Below are 21,425 nucleotides of genomic sequence, written 5' to 3' on the forward strand. Positions count from 1 at the left end.
TTTGGTTTTCCTAGGGGGAAAAAAAAGTCAGAGTAAAGATACCAAAAATGAAACAACCTTCTATATGTACTTTCAACAATTTGGTGTTATAGACCTGTTAGCCTTAAAATAATTGACATAATATATCACTGACAGTAAGATAACTTAAAAATTTCTCTTCAAGGGGAATGTGCAAAGTTTTTCAATACTGTTCCTTAGATGAGCTCCAGAATAATGGTGGAGAAGATCCTCAGAAAATTATCTTCTAAACAGTGAGCATGGACCCACAGTATTATAACTATTTATGGAAGAAATTATACTCTACATTTATGGAAAGGCACTACATTCATCTGGGGAAATATTGATTGAAATTTAAAAAATAAATGATGAAATATAGGGAAAACAATGACTTTTGCTTTTGCTGCACAATTGTACCTATATAGCAAGAACTATACATACATACTGTGGTTCAGTTCCCGAAGAAACCTCCAAACAGGAACACAGAGAATGGAAAATTCCACAATAGCCAACCCACAATACGCCAGATCATTCAGTCAAGGTCTCTACTTCATTTTGCTTATCAATATTAAGAAAATATCAAATTAAAATTCTTTACTTCCTGTGCTTTAACAATTAATAGACTGCCACATTTTCAAGTTTCATCCCAGCTTGTTTACCACAGAACTGTTAATTACTGATACTTGAGTAAGCTTAGTCTTATTCAATTTAAAATTCTATGGACAAATTCAGAGACAAATAGCTCTCCTACTACTTCCAAGCTTCTGCCAAAGAAAAAGCATTGTTCAGGAAAAATCCTTGAATACATTCACTTCAATTCTGAAATTCAGGAAGCAGCCTATTCTGATTTAGATATACTGGAAGTACTCCAGATTTAAATTTCAGTTTAGATCAGCATAAAATGATGAAGACTTCTTGTCACATTGCTTCCTCTTTCAGCTGGAAGTAAATATTTTAGCAGAAGTAAGTCAAAAATAAATGCCTCCATTTATTTTTTCTCTGTATGAGAAACACTCATACAGAATTCACCTAAGACCAATATACCAGTTAGTGAAAGAACACTATGAACTCTTAATCATTTGCTGCTGTGAAACACATTACATCCTTCTTTATAAGGCTTTTTTATTGGTAGCAATCCCACAGACAAACTCACATACACTTGGGATACATCAGTAAAAGAAAAAAGAATAGCAAGTGGTGAGGTAATACAGTTTACATAACAATTCTCCTGAAACCTTTGCAACTGTAATGAAACAGGAAAAAAATCATAAACATAAAAAAATTATAGCTATATTCACACCAAAGATAAATGCATTTCATAAAAAAACAATCATAAGCACAATTTCTTAGCTTCATATTCAAAATTAAAAATAGTAAAACAATTTTCTATTAGTCAGTGAGACTAAAAAGAAAAAAGTTTTAAAGTTTGATCTATGAAAGAGATGGAAATATTGTACTAAAACACAGTATTTTGCTAGAAGCATACACCAATCTAATAGTATTACTAGCATTTAAGATGTATTTCGAATTTTAGCTGCTTGAATTTTACTTATTTTCATGGCTGATTTTGCTGTCATCTTTTATCTTCACATTTCTACTTACATAAAACTATTTTATTATGTAGTTTATGCACAGTCTTTTATGTTTATTTACTTACCAACAGTATCACATGGTTCATCCTTATGTACACAGAAATCCTTCCTAGAATTGGGGGTGAAACAAAAAATGTTAAGCAAGTCAAGCTGTTAGTCGTTAACAACTGTGTAACCTATTTTGAAACATTTTTTACGGCCCAGTGAATAAATACAGAACACCATTATCTCAACAAAGAACAAGGGAAAGCAAAGGTCAGGATTACACAGAGCACTTAAACTCCAGCTTATTCTCAGAGCACATTTTAGAGTAGTCATGTGACAAAACATGTACTGTATATTCAAATTGCATTCCACCTAATTTCTATGTTCTTTTGGGTTTTGTGGTTTTTTTTTCCTTTTTCTGTAAGTATCTTGAAAAGTAACATGTCTAAAGCTAGTCTTCCGATCATTCAAAATGAAGATATTTCCAGTGTTTTACATAAGATTCAAACACAGCATTTAGATCAGTAATAGATTCAGAAAGTTTTTATTCTAGCAAGTCAATAGTTGAAATCACTAATAGGAATATTACAAGAAGCATTTCTGCTAGGGCATGCCCTTATAGTAGTGGAAAACTTATAAAAATTAACTACACCATCTCCAACATGTATTTTAGTCAAGTTATAGGTCTCTAAATAAGAATGCTCTATTGCATAAAGGAGAATAAATATTTCAACTGCGTCTTAAACATCTGCTTGGGATTCATTTTGATTTCACACGTATTTTACTTCTTCTCACAGACACAAGTTATTAAAAGAGCAAAGGGAAAACTGCTTTTTACTAGAGTATTTATAAGTAATGTTTATTTGTTATTTTACATTAAAAAAAAAAAAAAAAAAAGGGCTGCTGAGGTATGCATGTATTTGGGAGGTTGGGAGGGAACCAGTGGGGAAAAAACCAACAAAAGAATCTCAGGTATAGCAATCCCACAAACAAAGAAGTTCTGGTTTTCTGCTGTGCCACAAAGTAAGGGTCTCTGTTTATAAGGAGAGACCATATAAATCAGAGAAATTTAGTTCTTATAATCTGTCTATGAAGGTACACAGATAAGACACACAGATTGATAATGATGAAGACATACATACAGAGAAATACCCATTTTCCAGGAACAAAATGCAGGAATTGTTTGGTGCTTGAAATGAAACATACTGACACTTATTTACAAAGTGTAACTACTCCAAGAGCTGTTTCTTTGTTTCCCACAGACTATTTCTACATTGGTATTTAGACCCAAAAGCAATTTCTAGAAATTGGCAAATTTCTGACAGTTGTTAAAGGCCACACAGATAGATGCACAGGGTTAAATAGCTTTTAATTAACCAGTCACCACTACCAGAAAATTCCATAGAAGTGAAGAAGAATGGCAGTGATATAAATTGATAAAATTGTGAGTAAAGTGATCAGGACAGTCTGGGAATACACTCAAAAGAGCCCGGGAAACTGAGCAAAAGGTGGTGGACAAGAATCTATAAGACACAGACACAGAAGAAAGTTATTTTATTTTTTCAAACCTGCAAGAAATTGCATTAATGCACTGGGTTGTAACACAATTCTTTGTTTTGTGCTGTGTGACACAAGGGACTTATTGTCTTGTTAAGCAACATGACAGAATGATTAGAAATATGGGACTTGAGATAAAGCAAAAGAACATGTGTAAAGACAATCTAAGGACATTGATTGCCTTCCACACTCACCCACCCAACCACCATAAAACTTGATTGATGTATTAATATGAAAAAAAAAAGAAAAAAAAAAGAAAAAGGAAAAAGAGAAAATAAATAGATCATACCTTCAACTGTAAAAGAATGCCACGTTACATTTTAAAACTGCCAATATACAAGAGGTTTCTGCTCATGTAATAGCTTTCTTCTCATATACTTAATGAGCTGTTTTTCTTTTGTTTTCACTTCTTGGCTGAATCTGACTATGGTTATGTTGTGCACTCAGGGTTTCATTATGGGACTTGGGGGAAATGGTACTGCTATGATTTGGCAAGAGGGAAATACAGTAAACCATTCTTAGTTCCCAATTTACACTGAAGGAATGTAATGCCTCCTTTAACTTCCAGGAATATGACTACATTACATACAATTGAGACTAGGTTCCTCAGTAAAGATTCACAGTTCTAGTTAAACCTACCAGTGATTGTCACAAAAACAAAGCACACTACTAAGTCCTCAGACAGATTATTTGCCTTCATCCTTCTCATCCTTTCTCTCAGCAAAGTAGAGCCAAGATACTAAAATTACTGTTACAGCATATAGAAGCTTTAGTGGCACCTTTTGGTAACTGAGTCTGTCAGTGAAAGCAAGAAATGGGTAAAGCCCACCTTCTCCAAGCAGTACCCAGCACATAATGTCCATTACTCTAAATGGTTACTTTCATACACATGGAAGAGAAAATAGGTCCTTACTCAAGTGAAGGAAAGGAGGAGCTTTCACACTATTTACACCTGAATTCTGCACTTGAACAAATTGGCTAACCCCAGAAAAGGATTCTAAGCAAGGACTACTGCATTGTTTCAGAAAATTATGTTTAGTTAGTAGATTTTGGTTCATTACGTATAGCATTAGGAGAGACCTTCATAGCGCACAAAGGCTACTTAATTTCTAAATACAAAGTATCTCAGTACATTGTCTTTGTTAAAATAAATCCTGATGTGTAGGTGGGATGTACAAGAGAAGATGAAAGGAATAAAGGAAGACTAAATTAAAATCCTTATTTTTTGTGAATAATTTCCAGTAATTTATCATTTTAGATAAATTTATTACTTGTTTTTGGCAAGTCAAAATATTCAAAAGATCTATTTTTTTTACTCAGGCTGGTGTATCATTTCTTTCCATATGCTAGATTGGAGAAAAGAAGAAAAAGGACAGGGAACAGTCTACCAGATCTTCATTCTGTTTTCACTCTACTACAATTTCTCTAATGTTTGCCATTTTGAAACATGTAGGTAGCTTGAATAACAGCTGTTATTGATTCCAAGGCTTACAACATTTTTGAGGCTTATTGCTCAAGTAGTAAGTTTCATCAAATCATAGGATTTTTATAATAAATACTTGCAATTAATGGTACTTGTGGCAAGTCAAGTGACATTACCATCAAATTGCAAATGCCTTCACTTGCATTGTGCAAAGTGACTAACTACAATACTGAAGATGTTCTTGTTTCTTCACTTAACAGGACATTCTGAAATAACTCTCATATATAAACAAATCACACATGTACTAAATAATAAATGCACTTTTAATTACAATAATTAAATTTAAAATTATTTCAGTGTAAATGAACAACAAGAAAAAACACTTATATACTATTTATTTGGGAATTTAAATAAATGGAAAATGGTGCTAGTGTAAATGGTATTTCAGAAACTGTTTCTTATTTTGAGGGTAAATCTCAAAGGCACCAGTATGTACTGGTCAATGTATTTTAGGAAAAACAGGAAATAATATACTTAATTATTTAAAATGGTTAACATATCACTTAGGTTTTGTAAAGCTGAATTGAGATTTAAAAGGGTGATATAAATAGTACTTATAAAGCTCACATTTCAATCAGACTGAAAAACAACTGTTTGGAAGTGTGATAAGTAAACTAACAGCTGAATTGAATGTATCATTAACATATCAAAACAGATACAGAGTAGTTAGGAATCGAATGAAGATGCTTTTGAGTGGAGTCTAACAGAACATAGACTTAGCATTAGCATTAAACAACAATGCAGAAGAAAATACAAAAACATTCCTGGTAAAGTTTAAAAATTAAATGAGTTCTGATAGATACAAATAGGAATGAAGACAGATCAAATTTTAAAGATAACTCATTTGAGTAAATTTTCTTTTACTGTAGCCAAAAGTGGCCTCCCAACTTGATCAGACGAAACAACAATAAAAAATGAGTATTTGGAAACAGGCAGTAGAAAGGAACAGCATCCTTGGATAAAGATACAGGAAAATATCAAAATGACACCACTACCTCTGTTCACACAATATAGTGACCAGTTCTGGTGTTTATGCTTGAAAAAAAAAAATTGCGAAGTGGAAAAGTTCTGAAAAAAAGTAAGAGAACAATTACATAGAGTAACCTCTGTAAATTACTCTGAGACAATGAGTTGTGACTTGAGCATTGCCTACCAGTATTTTCACAGGGAGGAGTTTTCCAACAGATTTCAGCAACAAAAGGTACAGAAAGGGTATGGTTGAAAGCTGAACTAAGAAAAATTAGAAATTAGTCCAATTGTCCATTCAGAAAGTAAATAACTGTGCTAATAATCAACTGCTGAACAGTTATCTTCCTTTCTTTAAAATTTTTGTCTAAGACTTGCCTACCTTTCTTAATCACCACAAAATTAAAATGTAAAAATAACTGTCTAAATTTTATGTTTGGGTCTTGCACTAGATACTCAGAGATTTTAAATTCAGTTTAAGTCAATGTCTATGGAACAGATCTGTACTAGTGAATGGAATATATGTAACCTAGTTATTAGAGCTTGAAAGAATAAGCTGACAGCAAAAGGTAAATTCATGCAAATTTTTCTCATACCCATTATTACAAGCATTATCACTTCACAGACTTAAATATCTTAAAAATGAAAAAACTAAAAGAACATATGAAGACTTAAAATTAGTGGGATTTTTTAAAATACACAAGGTAAAAATATAGGACCTAAATTTTACAGGAGATTCTGGCTTCAAAAAAAAAAAAAAAGAAAGGACAAAACTTTTTATTTAAATATGCTCTTTTCAGGTTTCCCTACTTTCTTCTGCATCTGCAATCCTATTACTAAATAATAAGCAGAAAGGCCATGTGAGATTCTCATGTACTTCCTTGATACCTGCTGGTAGTGTCAAATAAAAAAAATTATCAAGAGAGTTGAATACAAAATGATCAAGAGAGTTGGCAGTATTGAAGTCACAGTGGTGAAGACAAAATTAAGAATAATCTCATCTCTCACTGTGCATTTGCAAGAATTCACTTTTCCAAAGCTGAAATTCACTAGGAATTTAAGGACAGCAGTAGCAGCTTAATAACCAATCTCTATCTCAATATGTTTCAGCAATTTTGACTGCCAAACACTCCAGGCTTTTGGGGTGACCTGTAATATCAGTTTTATTCATGCAAGGATCTTTCACATTCTTCCTCCTCTGACTTTCCTGAGGATTTATTTTTGGTTCAGAAAAGTAATAAAAATCAAAGTCAGAAAAATAACTATTTCTTCTGTTCACTGGAAGGTAATAGCAACACTTAAAAAAAAATCTTTTCCAAGGGGAGAGTTCTGAATGGTTAAAACTATTGGAAGTGAAACAATATTTATGAAATCTAAGTGCTGTTTATGGCATTAGGTAGTTTTATAGAACAAGGCACTTTCTTACAGTGAAAGTGCCTAACAGCACTGTTTCAATTATGTGTCACCCAGGGCAAGGAGATCTCAGATACTGAAGATCAGTGGGAATAAATGGCTGATGCACACTATCAACATGGAATATCACTACCTGATTAATATTAGAAGAATCAGGGTCTACTTTCTGTCATAAGGACATGTGAAAATATCAGTTCTGAGAAGGAGAATAAAGAACTTGGTCTTTTTCTGTATTATTCTTCTCACACTTTTTCTACAAACCACTGTGACACAACAGATAGACCAATGCACTAGAAAAGCAGCAAATGCATAATTTTTAGGTGAAGGTAAATTCTGCCTCATTCTTGTAACCGCACCTTTATACACTTCAAAACTTTCATTACCTAATTTGTAATAGAGGCTATATGAGAACTTTGGCACCATCACAGAACAACTGGAAATTCCACAGGCCTTTTCTTGCCTTATTTTCAGTTACCTTATTCAGGTCAAGCAACCTGTGCAGATAAGAACTGGTAATGTCATCTCAGGGGCCACCAAAATCAGGGCTTGTCTCTGCACATTCAGACCCTGTAACTTAAAAGGCAAGGAGGATGTTGATGCAACATGCTGCATTTTTTCCATAGAAAAGTCCTGATGCTGTCTGTCTATAAAGTAACTGCACTAATTTATAACTGTGAAAACAGTAAAACTTACATGATAAAACAGGTAATTTTATCAAGAGAATCCTTAAAACATTTCTTACTTTAATTATCACTTATATCCAACCTCCCTAGTAATCTTTTCTAAACACATTACAAACTTTTTCTGCCTTTCTTCTACTTCATGGCACCACACTTTAAACAAGATATAATTTCATCAAAATAAGCCAATTTAAAGGGAAACTAAACAAAAAACTGATATGAAATAGGGCCAAAGTAAATTGAAATTAATTGGTAGCAGATACGCATCATTACAGTCTGGCTGGGCAGCAGAGAAAGCTGTGGGGAAAGTTGGTTTTACTTTCCTCCTTACAGAACAAATGCAAAAATAAGTTTTGAAAAAGTACCTTTTTCCTGAAAAGGCTATGATGGCCCTTTGGCTGCTGAATACCAATCTCTATAACATCCACATTACACTCTTTGTAGTTAGGCATCAAAAATTAGCTCTGCAGAACACTCAATACTTAATTTCTAACTCTTTTGGTTGCTACACAAAACTGGCATGTGAAAGCACAGGAAAGCTTTTACAAAGAACTCTTGCTGTTCTATTATTATGCGAGACAAAAGAGGAGATGTGGCAACTTTTAGGAGGGCTGCCACAGAATGAGTTGGATACCCAAAACTTTACACATTTACTCAAAAAACACCAACCAGTTGATGTTCATCTGTATAAACAAAACCATTTCTCTCAATAAGCAGACCTGCTGTCCAAATGGAAGTTGTGACAAAGGAGCTTGTTCAATGCTTGCAAAACAGAATGAGACTCTGAATTAACAAAACACACATATAGAGCCACACAGGGTGTTAGCTATACCATAAACCTGATGATGTGTAGAGGTAGCCTGGATTAGCAAAACATTCCCAGTCAGAAAATTGCTCTGGTATGATTTATTACCAGATAAAGCAGCTCTCAGGTGGGAGGCAGTACAGTCTAGAGAATAATACCACTGAAAAATAAAAATGTCAGAAGAATAGATCTTTAATTTCTGGCTCCAGAAATAATCTATTATCTGAAATCTAATCAATCACTTCCCTTCTCTCTACTTCAAGTTCCTTAAAATTGATTACAGACCCTCTGCAGTAGCTCCTTGTCTTTCTTATACTGAGGAGCCCAGAACTGAACACAATACCATGGATGTGGGCTAAGAGAGGGGCAGGATCACCTTCCTCAACCTGTTGGCCACATTCTTCCCAATGCATCCCAGGATCCCATTGGTCCTCCTGACCACAAGGGTACACTACCAGCTCATAGTCAACTTTTCATCCACCGACACTTCAGAAATGCTTCATTAAAACCAAAAAGCTGTGTGGCCAAAAGCACTGACAGTTGAAGACATTTCCAGACCACTGACTCTCGTCAATTTAACTAATGCCTCACTTGCATCAGTTCAGAATGCCTCTGCCTCTTCCCATTAGGGCTCATTAAGCTGAAGATGAAACAATGACAGGAAAAAGGTGTCACATGCTTTATTTATTTTATAGCATCTTACTACTCATGAGATGCACCTTATAAGCTAAAGAATGTAGCCCTATGTTCACTCTCTTAGCCCATACAGGCTTGAAGCATTTGATACTTGCTCTAACTGCTGCTGCTATTGCAAATACTGCTGGCTGCCTCAGCTGTCTCAAATAAGAGAGCCCAAGGTTTCTAGCAAACAAGCACAATGCTGTTGCTCATTATCCTTGAACAGTCACAAGGAACATCTGGATGTAAGGAAGTCTATTCCCATTTAGCCATCCTGATTAACCCAATGCCATATATGATACTCAGGCATCCCTTATCCTTGGCCCAAGTTTACTATTTCTTACTGCTTGCTTCTTTTCTTCCCCCTTCTTTCTTTCCAGACCTTTTTCCCCCACTCTGCCCCAGCCCCACAATGCACTCGCTACTATTAAAATCCGCTTGGGGTGTTAATCTACAAAATTTACTTCTAGTCTGTCACTCCAAGCATGAAAAGTTGCTGAAGAGAACATTATTTCTTGTGTCTTCCACTAGACTTGGAAGGAGCTTGTGAAAAGAACTACAGCTTAGCTCATGTATAAATGTGTAACAAAGAATAATTTGCCCCCTCAGAGCCCCAGCAATCCATAAATCCATCAAATAGAGGAGGGTGACACAGAGTAAGGAGTGTGGCTTTTCTCAGGAAAGTGATTGAACAGAAAACGTAGCAACACAGCTCTCACCACTGACAGTTTGGACTTCTAAATTTCCTGCTTCCTGTAAGTGACTGGCTCTCCAAAGCAGGAAAATTTAGGGAAGCATTTTTCTGCTTCAAAGATTTAAATACACTGTAGATACTGGAGTAATCAGAATGAAATTAATTTCAAGAAGAATGCATTTTTTTTATTTTATATAGGTTCCCAGTGAGAGTGTTCTGAATAAATGGCAAAAGACTGCATGTAGGTGTAAAGATTACACATGGTTTTAGGATATCATATCACTGACCAGCATGGGACTGCACAGCGGTATTCCGCTACAGCACATCACAGGAATTTTCTTCGGAAGGGAGCTCTGAAGGTTATCCAATCCAAGCTCCACCTCAAAAATGGTACTAAATGCAACTCTAGGCTGGTTGAATTATCATTCTGTCCTTTGCTCTGGATCATGCCTGTATGCTGACTGAACACCAACAAGCATCACTGTGCAGCACTTATGGATAAAACCATTATAGTAACTGCTTGGAAGGAAAGAGGTGAACTGGAAGCCTATTTCTTCCTCAATGTGTGAAATGCCTGATACTTAAGAGCTACAAGGAACTGCAGATCTGGAATCATACCCTTGTGGCTGCAGGACACATATTGAAGATGTACATGATGTACCTTCAGCACAAAGTGAATAATACCAGTTCTAGATCAGTTAAGAGGGAAGCATAACTCAGTAATGTGCCTAATGCTGGTCTACCTCTGAATGGTTTAAATATGCTTTTGTGTTTTGACTGAAAGTATCTACAGGTCTGGGGTGCTGCCTCTTTTAAATGAAGACATATGGATGAAGGATTCCAACCTTTGCTATACAGGCAAGGCCTTAGCTATATAGCAAAAAAAAAAAAAAAAAAAACCTAAAGAGTAACCTGTTCATCACTTCAAATACTTACCATCCACGAAATACTGCTTTTTGCACCACCTTTACCAACGCTTTACCACCACCTTCAAGATCTAGATGCCTCAAAATGTTCCCTTCCTTGCTGCAAACTAAATTCTTACTATGTTAGCCATCTACTTTGATCTATGTTCACACTGGCCTTCTGCCTATTTTTTAATGCTCAGCTTTCACTACTTTACCTTGTTATCAGTATGGCTGCATCAACTGAAGTCATGTCTTCTCCCCAGCTTGTCGACATTTCTAAGTGTATATCGTTCTTCTTGCCAAATTCTTCATGTTGCCATTTACAGAAGCTTTCCAGCATTTTTTCACCATGATGTCCAATATACATATCTGCCTGGAAATGAAAAACAATTAATGTTATCAAAAATAGGATTCTATACATAGAATTTGGAAACTTTTTTGACTGAGCTAGCAAAAATATTCTGCTTTTTCTGGCATAATATGTCCATGGCAAAACAACTCAAACTTCAGGTGCCAAGACCTTACATGTTAAAGACACAAATTAAGACAGTGCATTGAGAGTGTACATGTACATGTGTACTAGAGTTCATCCAAACTCTAGTCTTATTTATTTCCTGATTTCTCATTACGCATGGTGAGGAAAAGTATAATGATGTTAAGATTCAGAATGTGAACATGAAATGAGATTACTCCAACTGATGAGAGTAAATGGAGAAATAAATTACTTACTCACTGGAAAATTATATTATTTTAGATTAGAACTATTGGTAAGGGAATTCTACTGCCTTATGAACTAAGTGGTATATCAGTTTTTGTTTGTCTAGGGATTAGACGACAAAGAACATCAGTCCTCCTTCTGCAATGCAATGGATTTAAAGGAGATTATTTTTCTATTGAGATACATGAATGCACAAAAAGCAGAGCAGAAGCAGATTTTGCTAAGATCTACCTGATTTTCACATGGAAACTTAGACTGACTTTTAATTGCAAGCACAGAAAAGTCTCAATACATGCAGCACATAAATTAGGAGAAGATTAATCTTCATTAGGGCTGCTTGTCAGTGGAAATCACTACATAATATATGAAAGCTAACCAAGGAAATTTTTTAGCCATTAAAGTTCATAAATGTTGCAAGCTTTTGCGGAACAACAAGCTAAGTAGCATTACCCTCTACAGGCTAAGACAAATGTCATAAATACCTACTGGAGTCTCATGAAGAAGGACAAGTTTAGTCACCCGAAGATTTACTTGTAATCCTAGACTTTTATGTTGGAAAAGATTAAAAACCTAAGAGAGAAAAAAAATCCCAACAAATAAGATTATGAATTTGTATTGCACATACACTAAAAATAACAGAACCCCAAAGAACCTCAAAAGTTCTCATATTCTACTGTGACTGCTTTTATTTTCTGGAATCTGAACAGAATATTAAGATAATGTACTGTGTTGGTCTTCTGAAGTGAAAACAGAGCTTAGGAAATATTCATTCTGGGAACATAAAAAAAGACCTTTTCCTCTCAATGGCCACAATCACTTTACTGTGGCCTTTTTCTCCAAATACTTACACACACATTTAATACTGTTCACATGAAAATTTCTATTCATTTAAATCCATGTTCTTGGACCAAGTGGTCTGAGCGGACATCTAACTCTCAAAATTTCCTATCATTCAGAATGGTCAAAGCTTATATTAATTTTTCAGTTTATGCTCCTTCTTTAGAACAATCTTTCCTTGTACATTACAGATGCTATTTTTTACTGCTTTATGCACCAAATGAGTATACTACAGATCCAGATAGAACTGAAAAGGAATGTAATTGTCTAAATTCATTATTCTTTCTTTTTTTTCCACCACCACTGACCACACAATGCTTTCCCATAACAATGTCATGTCTTCATAACAAGCACAGGTCACCAAAAACTATCCAATATCCCAACCTTTCCAACAACAGCATGGGCTCCTAACCAAAAAGCCATCTTGTTCTCTCACCTTCAGGCTTCCCCGAGATGTATGACCAGACAGAACAGACAAGCCTGCAGCTCTATGGTTTTCTGCTGCAAAACATATGTACTAAGATTTATACCCTGCTGATGGTCCTGTTTTGACTGTGCCGCACAGGTGCTCAATCAGAATCATTAGAAGGAGCAATGAAATCAGCCTGTAGTGCATGCATTGTTGGCAAAACATCAAAATTAGTTTTAAATTTCCTACCATGTTTAAGATGGTTAGAATAAATCTTCTGGCAGCATCTGTTCCATGATAGGAAACCATAGCTGGATCTGCCACCACGACGGTTTCTATGTTGTACTCCTGAGGCAACTTGTAAGAGTATCGCTTTCCTCTTCCACTTTCAGACACTTTTTGAGTCTTGGATTTTCTTTTATCTGTAAACCAAAACAGTGCTTGAGAAACTCATTCTTCAAACTACCCCTGCAGTACTTTTCAGGATTTGTTACCCTTGGTTATATTGTAACTCTCATTATGTGGAAACTAATAACTATGGACTTTAATATGTTATGCTTATTTGCTACTGCCAACACTAAGGCTCATACTAAAGGTCTCTACCATGTATAATATTAGCTTATACCAAGAAAAGAGAAATTTTATCCATGTTTTCAAAGAAAGCCAGAAAGATTATTTCTATCCTTTCAATTAACATATTTATAAAAAGAATATGTGTCTCTTACTTTGGTTTGTGGAAGAAAACTCAACCCATGTTGGGTCTGAAGGAAAAACAGTCTCACTGATATTGCATAATTTTTATCTGTCCATCTTCATAAATCACAGAGAAAATATCTTGATGTCTTGATATCTTAGCATACAAGACAACAAATACAGAGTTGCCACAAAATCATGTATTTGGTAAAATATACACAACAATTCCATTATTTGCAAAGCAGAAATAATATTTCAGATGAATGACACAGAATGACATTGGTTTGTTAAAAATTAGGAAGTGAATTTTTACTGACATGACTTCAAAATCTGTGCTCCAGTCATTATAAGCAGCTGAAGCAAGGTAACAAAGCCAAACCCTGGAAACAGGCCTCCAAATCTACAGAAAGCTACAAATTTAAAACATGTTATGTTTATTGTAAGGTTGAGGTTATTAATGGCATTAATTTTCAGTTTCCCCTTCAAAAACCCAACAAAATCCTCCTTACTACTACAATACATATGAAACCCTCCCACCTAATTACACAGAAACAGTTCAAGCCAGAAGCTGGTCAGATTTACATATAGCAGTTAGCTATCCATTTTAAATAATCTAATTTAAAACAAAATTAAAAATTAAACTCCTTGTTGTAATAGCCAAATTTTGTTAGATCCTCTTGTGAGGATGTAAAACTGGGATTGATCTCATTGAAACCAAGTGAAGTTTCTTCCAGAATCCACAATGGAATATCAGGCTCTCTGTGATGAAAAAAAGCAATGTTTGAGATGACAATTATGTTCTGGAAACAATCAAATATTCAAAAATTTTGAGACAGTGTTTTGCAATTAAACCAATCTCATCTCTATTAGGAAAGTTTCTTCAGTGTATTTTGTAGTACATGACCACTCTCCAAAAAAAAAGTCACTCCTCAGGACTGTGCTAAAAATGAACTCACAAAGTCAATTAACTCACAAATTAAATTTAAAATACAAAATACCAGTGTATTTTATACCAGTGTATTTTATACACAGTGGTCTGTGATTTAAATATACATGTAATATGGATTTTCTGTAAATATAATGCAGATACATATTTTTCAATTTAATGTATAAATTATGCACACTTAAAAAATTTTTATATCCTTTTCTGAATCATTCATAAAAGATTAAACATTTGAATGATTTAGTCCATCCCACTACATCTGAGAAGGTCTTACTGATTCCTCTACTGACACCTCTACATGGTATCAGTGTAAGACTTACTAACACATTTACTAAAAGAAATAAGTATGTATTCCCCAGAAATAAATGTTTGGTGTTTGATGACCTAGAAGTAGAAACAGCTTATAAATTCAGGTTATCTAAAATTAAAGTTGCTTATTTTGATCCTTCAGACACTTGCTTAGCCTTTTAACTTCTGCTATACTCTACCCTTACTCATGTTTGCTAACTGTGGCTCTACAGCCTAGTTTATAAAATATTATGTGTGTTTTCATCACTCTTTTAAGAATTATTTCTAATGAAACCTCAGTGTTAGTATTTGTGCCAAAAAAACACCTCCTATAAGCTATACAACAATGGCTTAACATAGAAACATCTAATGCTGCAAGGGTAAGCTATAGGTCTAAGTTTAAAAAGTAAGCTTATGTGGGTTAGAAAACATCTCTTATGACAGACTTGGTCAATCTGCCTTCCTCCTAGGCACAGTGCAGTTTCCAGCAACAGTTTATTCACTGTTCACTTCTTTGTAAAAGACAGCAGCTAGTGATTGAAAACTTTAAATTTAATCTTAGCATGTACAGAGAATTCTCTTAACACTTCTCTCTAAAAGTTATAGCTAGTAGTGCATTTCTATTCAGAACTGACAGTCCACAATAAAATACATCATTGTCCTAAACTCTAAGAACACTGTAGTAGCACAAGCTGTTGAAACCTCTGTCTTTTGGGATTGTAGTGAATGAGAAGACTACACAGCTCACTAGACAAGCTGGCTGCCCATCATTTGTGTGCCTTAGATATCTCTCCCGTTAACAAACCAATGGACAATCTGTTCTTGGCCAGCCAACCTTTTCCAAATTGCTGGCAGAAATCCCCATCACAAGATCTCATTTATCTGAAAATTGTAGCTCTTTCCCAAGAACTTCAAATAAATTGAATTAGTAATTTTAGTACTACTGGTATTCAAATAACTGCCACAACTGCTGCCAGATAACAAGCGAAACAGGTTTTAGGCAAAAATTCCTGTTTCTTTACATATTCATAAATCAGAAAAAATTACAAAAACCTGGTCATTATTGAAGGCAAAGCATGTAAGAGATAACTGCTGCAAAAAACCCAGCTACATCAATAATTCATGTACTAACAAGACAAAAGACAGATTAAAGATGCATAAATTCATCTTAAAAATTTAATTACATTGCCAAAATAAAAAATAAATTCTACAGGAGAGTTCTGCGCAATAAGACATCTGTTTGTGCAACTATGTAGAATAAGAAGATTCCATATCCATATACTACTTAAACTCAGTTGACTGAAAGGAAAGCTATGAATACTGCATTACTTCAGTAAGAAGGCTAAAAATACTGCAGCAAATACATTTGATATAAAATAGGCAATTAAGAGAAAACAAGAAGAAATGTTAACAAAACAATAATCCCACCCTAAAAAAATCTACTATAATCACAGGTTACATAAAGTATCTAAGCCAACATTAAGAAGAGGCTGTGACTACAGAACTCCTGGACACCTTCAAGTCCTCAGGCACAAAAGCATTTCCTTAGTATATGCAAATGCAGCCCAGACTACAGAGGAATCACCATCACTTCCCAGGGGGTAACCTAGTCATATGGAAATTGCAGTATTGTGCCTACAGAGGGAATATTCAGGAGCTTAAGAAGCCATGAGCTATAATTTGAATAAGGATTTAAATACTTTCCTACAGAGTGCCAATTTTTTTCAGACCCAAGGAGTAGAAATATCTCAAGAAGCACCAGTTTCCATCTTATGCAATCTCATAGATCCATGACCAAGATTGTTTGCACATTTTATTGCATATTTTATCATATATAAACAGGCTGTAGAGCAGGAATCAACACAGCTCTCCCAGCTGACTGCCCAGTCTACATGCCATAAAGTAAGACTTCTGCTTTTGATTCAGCGAAACTTAGCAGGCTTTTCCTGCAATATTCCATCATTCTAAGAGGAAAAGTGCACTGGTATCTCAGGACAGTATATTGTTTATTGCCAGAACTAAGAAGTAGAAGAGGAGTCTTCCAATCTCACAAATTCAGAAGGGATTCAAAATTCACATTTACCATACCCTGGGTAAGAGATTTCTTTTTTTTCCAACATGCCCCATGCCTTCACCATGAGTTCAAGTTTACTGTACAAACAACTTCAGTTTAGAACAAGTGCTTCAGAGGAGGTAGAAGAAAAAAACCTTAACTTCTCAACATGGCCCTTTGCTCTAATTACAACTGCTTACACCACATATTTTCTGTAGCAGTTCTGTACTGGTTTCTTTTAAAGTTTCATGGGCCATATGCTAAAGAAAGGGGTGGAGTGTAAGGTCTATGTATGTGCAACTGGCTCACATAGGTAAATAAATCATACACACTTTCAACAACAGGATATATGTGCAACTGTCAACAATCAAGAAGGCAACTGCTTCTGCCAGGGTGATTCTCTCCCTTGCCTAATTAATAAGAAAACCACCCCATTCACAAAAACAAGTTCTTTGTTCTCTCCAAACAAGTTTGGCTGCATAGCAGCTTTCAGTCCAGCTCTCAATGGTAATGGACAAAAAACAATACCTTCTTTGACTGCCTCTGCTAGTTATCCATGATGTGCTATTATTCTCAATAGTGATCCTTCAACACCTCCAGCACAGACATTCATTCCTTTTGATAATTACAATTCATCACTGGCAATACACATTTGCTTGATAGGTAGCCAGCCTTTGAGATCAATTTGGATCAAAACCAGCAACAGAAATACCTGTTTCTATCCTGACACACAAGCACTCTAGAAGCAAGAGATATGGTTGTAAGATAGGACCCTATTGCTGAGAATTTGCTGTGTTACCAAGGCTGTAGCTGCTCTATGTCACAAAGTTACACCTCTACCAAAAAGGCAGCTGAGACTATCTCAGAGCTCCACATCCTCATCTGCTTTATTTTTGTTTAATTGATCTACTTAGCTTATTATTTTACTTAGAATTCTGAAATATTTATGTAAAGGATTATTTTTTATGTTTTTATTCACCTTTAAGGCTGTACCATGTGTGCAAACATGCACATATGTAGTATGTGTCAGTAGCATAAATATTTTGCTGATATTAACTAAATTCATGTAACACCAAAAAATTGCTCTCAGCATAGAAGAGCTTTTAAGCAAATAACTTACTGTAGTCATTCTTAGTAAAATAACCTGTAGTAGTGGAGTGAGGGACTGGTCTTGCTGGAACAACAGCATTGGTTAGAAAGTGCAGCTATTTATACTCCCTTGCAATAACGTTGTGTCAGAAGATGCTCCTGAGTTATGCACAGCTTGCACTATTTTGAAATTTTAAACCTTGTTGTAGATATAATAAAACTTCCTTCAAGTAGATATTTGATTCTCTGTTGACAGCTTATTTATAAAAAATCAGAGCTTGGAGTGTAAGTTCATTACGAAAGAATAATCCCTTTTTAGAGCATAAGAGAAAGTAAAAGGATATTTGATAATGAACATCACAGAAGAATCATGTCCTTACGGGCAAGTTTGCATCTTTACTCATTTTCATAACCATCACGGTTTGTTACTTTGTCAGATACTCCTCCCCCCTTTTTTGCAGTGCATACACCATGCATACTTTTCATTTTTTCTTTCTCATTCCCATATACATGCAGGCATGCATACTCTAACTCACTTTTCTCTAATAGGGAGGAATAAACAGCTTTACTTAATGTGAAAAACTTGTGATAATACAGAAAGATTAACTTTCAGATAAGCAGTGTCAATGTAATACAAAGCCTAGAATACTAATATAGAACCCACTGGAGGAAGTTACATGTCATTTATTTAATCCCACTGCAAAAAGAGCCTTGCTTTGCTAATTTATCTTTGATTTCAAACTCTGGATGGATGCCTAACTATAAAAAAAATACTTCCAAAATTGAAAAAAAAAAAAAACCACCACAAAACCTGTCACATTTATTCTGTAACTATATAAAGTGGACAGAGCAGTACGAATGTTCAGGAGGGATCAAACAGCCATGGAAAAGTTTAGGCTGAAAATGATCTCCAGAGGGCAGCTAGTCCAACCTCCTGCACAAGTCAGGCCAAGTGTCAGAGTATGATCAGCTCTCTTAGAGCCATTTCTAGACATGTTTTATAAATACCTGAGGATGTAGACTTGACAGTCTCTCTAAGCAACCTGTTCCAGGGGTAAGCATTCTTGTAGGGATTTTATTTTCCTTACGGAAATTGAAATTTCCTTGAACACAAGCTACAACCATTTTATGTCACAGCATATTTTTAAGGAATGTCTGGCGTCACCTTCTCTCTGCAGACCCTTAGGCACCAGACAACTGCAGCTGCATCCTTCCTTTATCTTTCGTTACCTACTTGAAATAACTTAGCTCCTTTTGCCCCATCCCAAATGTCATATAATCCAGCTTCCTAACCATTTCAGTGCACTTCTGCCATTTTCTTTGCATTTTGCCAAGATTTCACTAACACATGAGAAATAAGCCTAAAAATGTGTGCTCATTCTGGTTTATTTCCTAGGAGAAAAATAATTTCTCACAACAACTTTAGAAACACCCTCAGCTCATGCTGAGGTGAAAGAACTGAGATGTCCTCCATCCTTTGAAGAATGATAGCTGATGATGAAGCAGAAAAAAAACCACCATCTTTCACAAAAGCCATTTTTCTCTAAAACTATGAAGTCATCACTATGTGCCAAACTTCTTTTGAAACCCTTCTAGTTCAACAACTTGTCCTACCTGCCATTGAGGAAGATGCATTAGGATTGTTTCATACACATCTAAATGTCATTAATGGAACAAGAAAACAGAAAATTACGTACAAGCATTGCACATGGTGAGTGATTAAGCAGCCCTGATGACTACAGACAAGAACTAGATTTTAGTTATTAAGTTGAAATAAAAAAATGCCTTAAAGATTTCTACTTTCAAATACAAATGCACATTAAGAAGCAGCATCTATTCCTAATGGACAATTCCTTCTCCCAACAAGTGAGACTGCAGCCTTGGCATGCCACCTCAGAGTCTACCGTCGAGTACTGCTACAAGAATAATCAGTTATGCTTCTGTAAATGTTCTGCTGTAACTACTATCTACTTTTCTTAAAAACATATTTGCTACATTATTACTTCTCATTGTGATTATTATATTACCTGTAACAACACCACAGTACTGGTTCTGAGAAGGTGGCTTTTCAGAAATTTTCTCCTCTATGGATCTTTTTCGTCTGTACACCCTGTGTGCATGTCCTGTCACAGCCAAAGTACGATTGAGTGGCTCAATAAATATGAAGTCCTCATTAATCTGTATAAACCCCATCTGCAAAGGAAAATAAAAGGAACATATAAAGTAAGAATTTATTAAGTTGTGCATAGGACTGCAGGAGAAAAAAACCCCACAACACTCCATTTAAGGAAACACTTTGTTTTAGTAACCTTGTGAGCAAAGTGAGTGCCTGTTGCATGCTGGGTTTGTTCAGTTAGGGGTTTTAATAAATGTTAGTTAGTTGGTTCTATGTACGCCCATTTTCCTTCACAATGGTTCGCTCCAAGTTGTCTATCATAGCAGCTTTCCCGTGTCCATCTTATAGCCACCCCCTGCTCATTCCTGAAAGTTCTGTGTCAGTCACCCCATCCTGGTATTCCTATTTGTCCTGGAACCCTGTACCCACCCCTGTTATGTTTCCGTAGGCTGCCGTGGTCCACGTCATTACCCTGTCGTCTGTACCCATTGGGTGAGGGAGGCTTCCGCCCCTGTCTGCCCACCCCCTATTTAACCCCATGCCTCCTTTGTTCAATTGCCATTTTGTCCACGCGCACGCCTGGGGACAGCCACTCCAGCTATCACAGCAGCCACACGGGAAATAAACATTCTCCAGCCACTCAGGACAAGGTGTGCCTTCTCTCTCCGTTTGTCTCTTCTCAGCGTTCATCTACGAAAGCGGCAAACCCACGCGGAGGCTCAGCCTTAGAGCTCCGCACACGCGGCAGCCCTGGTCTCATCAAAGGGCAGCGCCACTAGCCAGGTGCCCCAGCTGCCCGAGGCCGGGACGAGAAGAACAAAAGCCACGAGTGGCGTCCAACGTTGGGGCCACAGCTGCGAGTGGCGCCCAGCCCAAGCAGCAGGGCAACCAGCAAAGTAGCTGACGCAGGTGGAGATTCACTGTCAGGCACTCTGAAGCCACACGGAGAGATGCGCTGCCGCCAAGCCGCAAGCCAAGCCGCCGTTTCTGTGCGGAAGAGCGCCTCACGCTGGACTGAAAACTGGAGCATGGCTTCACGAAGTAAGTCAGTGAAAACTCCATCACCTCGAAGGAGAGCACACAGACTTTTGTCCTGCTGTGTCTGCAAGGGGCAGAAGCATAACCTCCCACGGTCGAAAGCGACAAAGGGAAGCCATTTCTGAGAGCAAGGACCTTGGCTGCAGTTTTAGTTTGCGAAGACGCTAGTTTGGTGAGTATTCAGTGACAGGGATGGACCCGGCTGAAAGCCACCTTCACTGGGGTGGGCTAGCCACGATCCTGAGGGTAGGGGACGCGTGGTACACAGCACGAGTGGCAGCCACCTGCGGACTTCGCCCTTTTTTCTTTTTTTTTCCTGCTTTTCCTGCAGCTGAGGGTGGGATCATGTGGACAGGTAGCATGGGGGCCATGCTAACCTCCCACCAGAGAGAATTTTATATCCAAGTTAAGGAACTCCTAAAGTTGAAGGGTAGTGGTTTCCCCAAAAGTTCTGTTAAAATTTTTGTTCGGTGGTTGTTCCAT

At 36.3% G+C, this 21,425-nt stretch overlaps 1 protein-coding gene across 1 annotated transcript in view; it reads right to left on the reverse strand.

Moving 5' to 3' along the window:
- The window catches only part of ADAMTS19 (ADAM metallopeptidase with thrombospondin type 1 motif 19), a 140,255-nt gene that overhangs the window by 91,230 nt on the left and 27,600 nt on the right, over positions 1-21,425 (reverse strand). Inside the window, exons 3-7 of the mRNA XM_054003270.1 lie at positions 19,816-19,981; positions 12,972-13,144; positions 11,963-12,046; positions 10,974-11,131; positions 1,655-1,698 (exon numbers count right to left, since the gene is read on the reverse strand). Coding sequence (XP_053859245.1) covers positions 1,655-1,698; positions 10,974-11,131; positions 11,963-12,046; positions 12,972-13,144; positions 19,816-19,981 — 625 coding nt within the window. The remainder of the gene's footprint in view (positions 1-1,654; positions 1,699-10,973; positions 11,132-11,962; positions 12,047-12,971; positions 13,145-19,815; positions 19,982-21,425) is intronic.

Source organism: Vidua macroura, chromosome Z (genome assembly GCF_024509145.1).
Source record: "Vidua macroura isolate BioBank_ID:100142 chromosome Z, ASM2450914v1, whole genome shotgun sequence".
In the NCBI taxonomy this organism is placed as follows: Eukaryota; Metazoa; Chordata; class Aves; order Passeriformes; family Viduidae; genus Vidua; species Vidua macroura.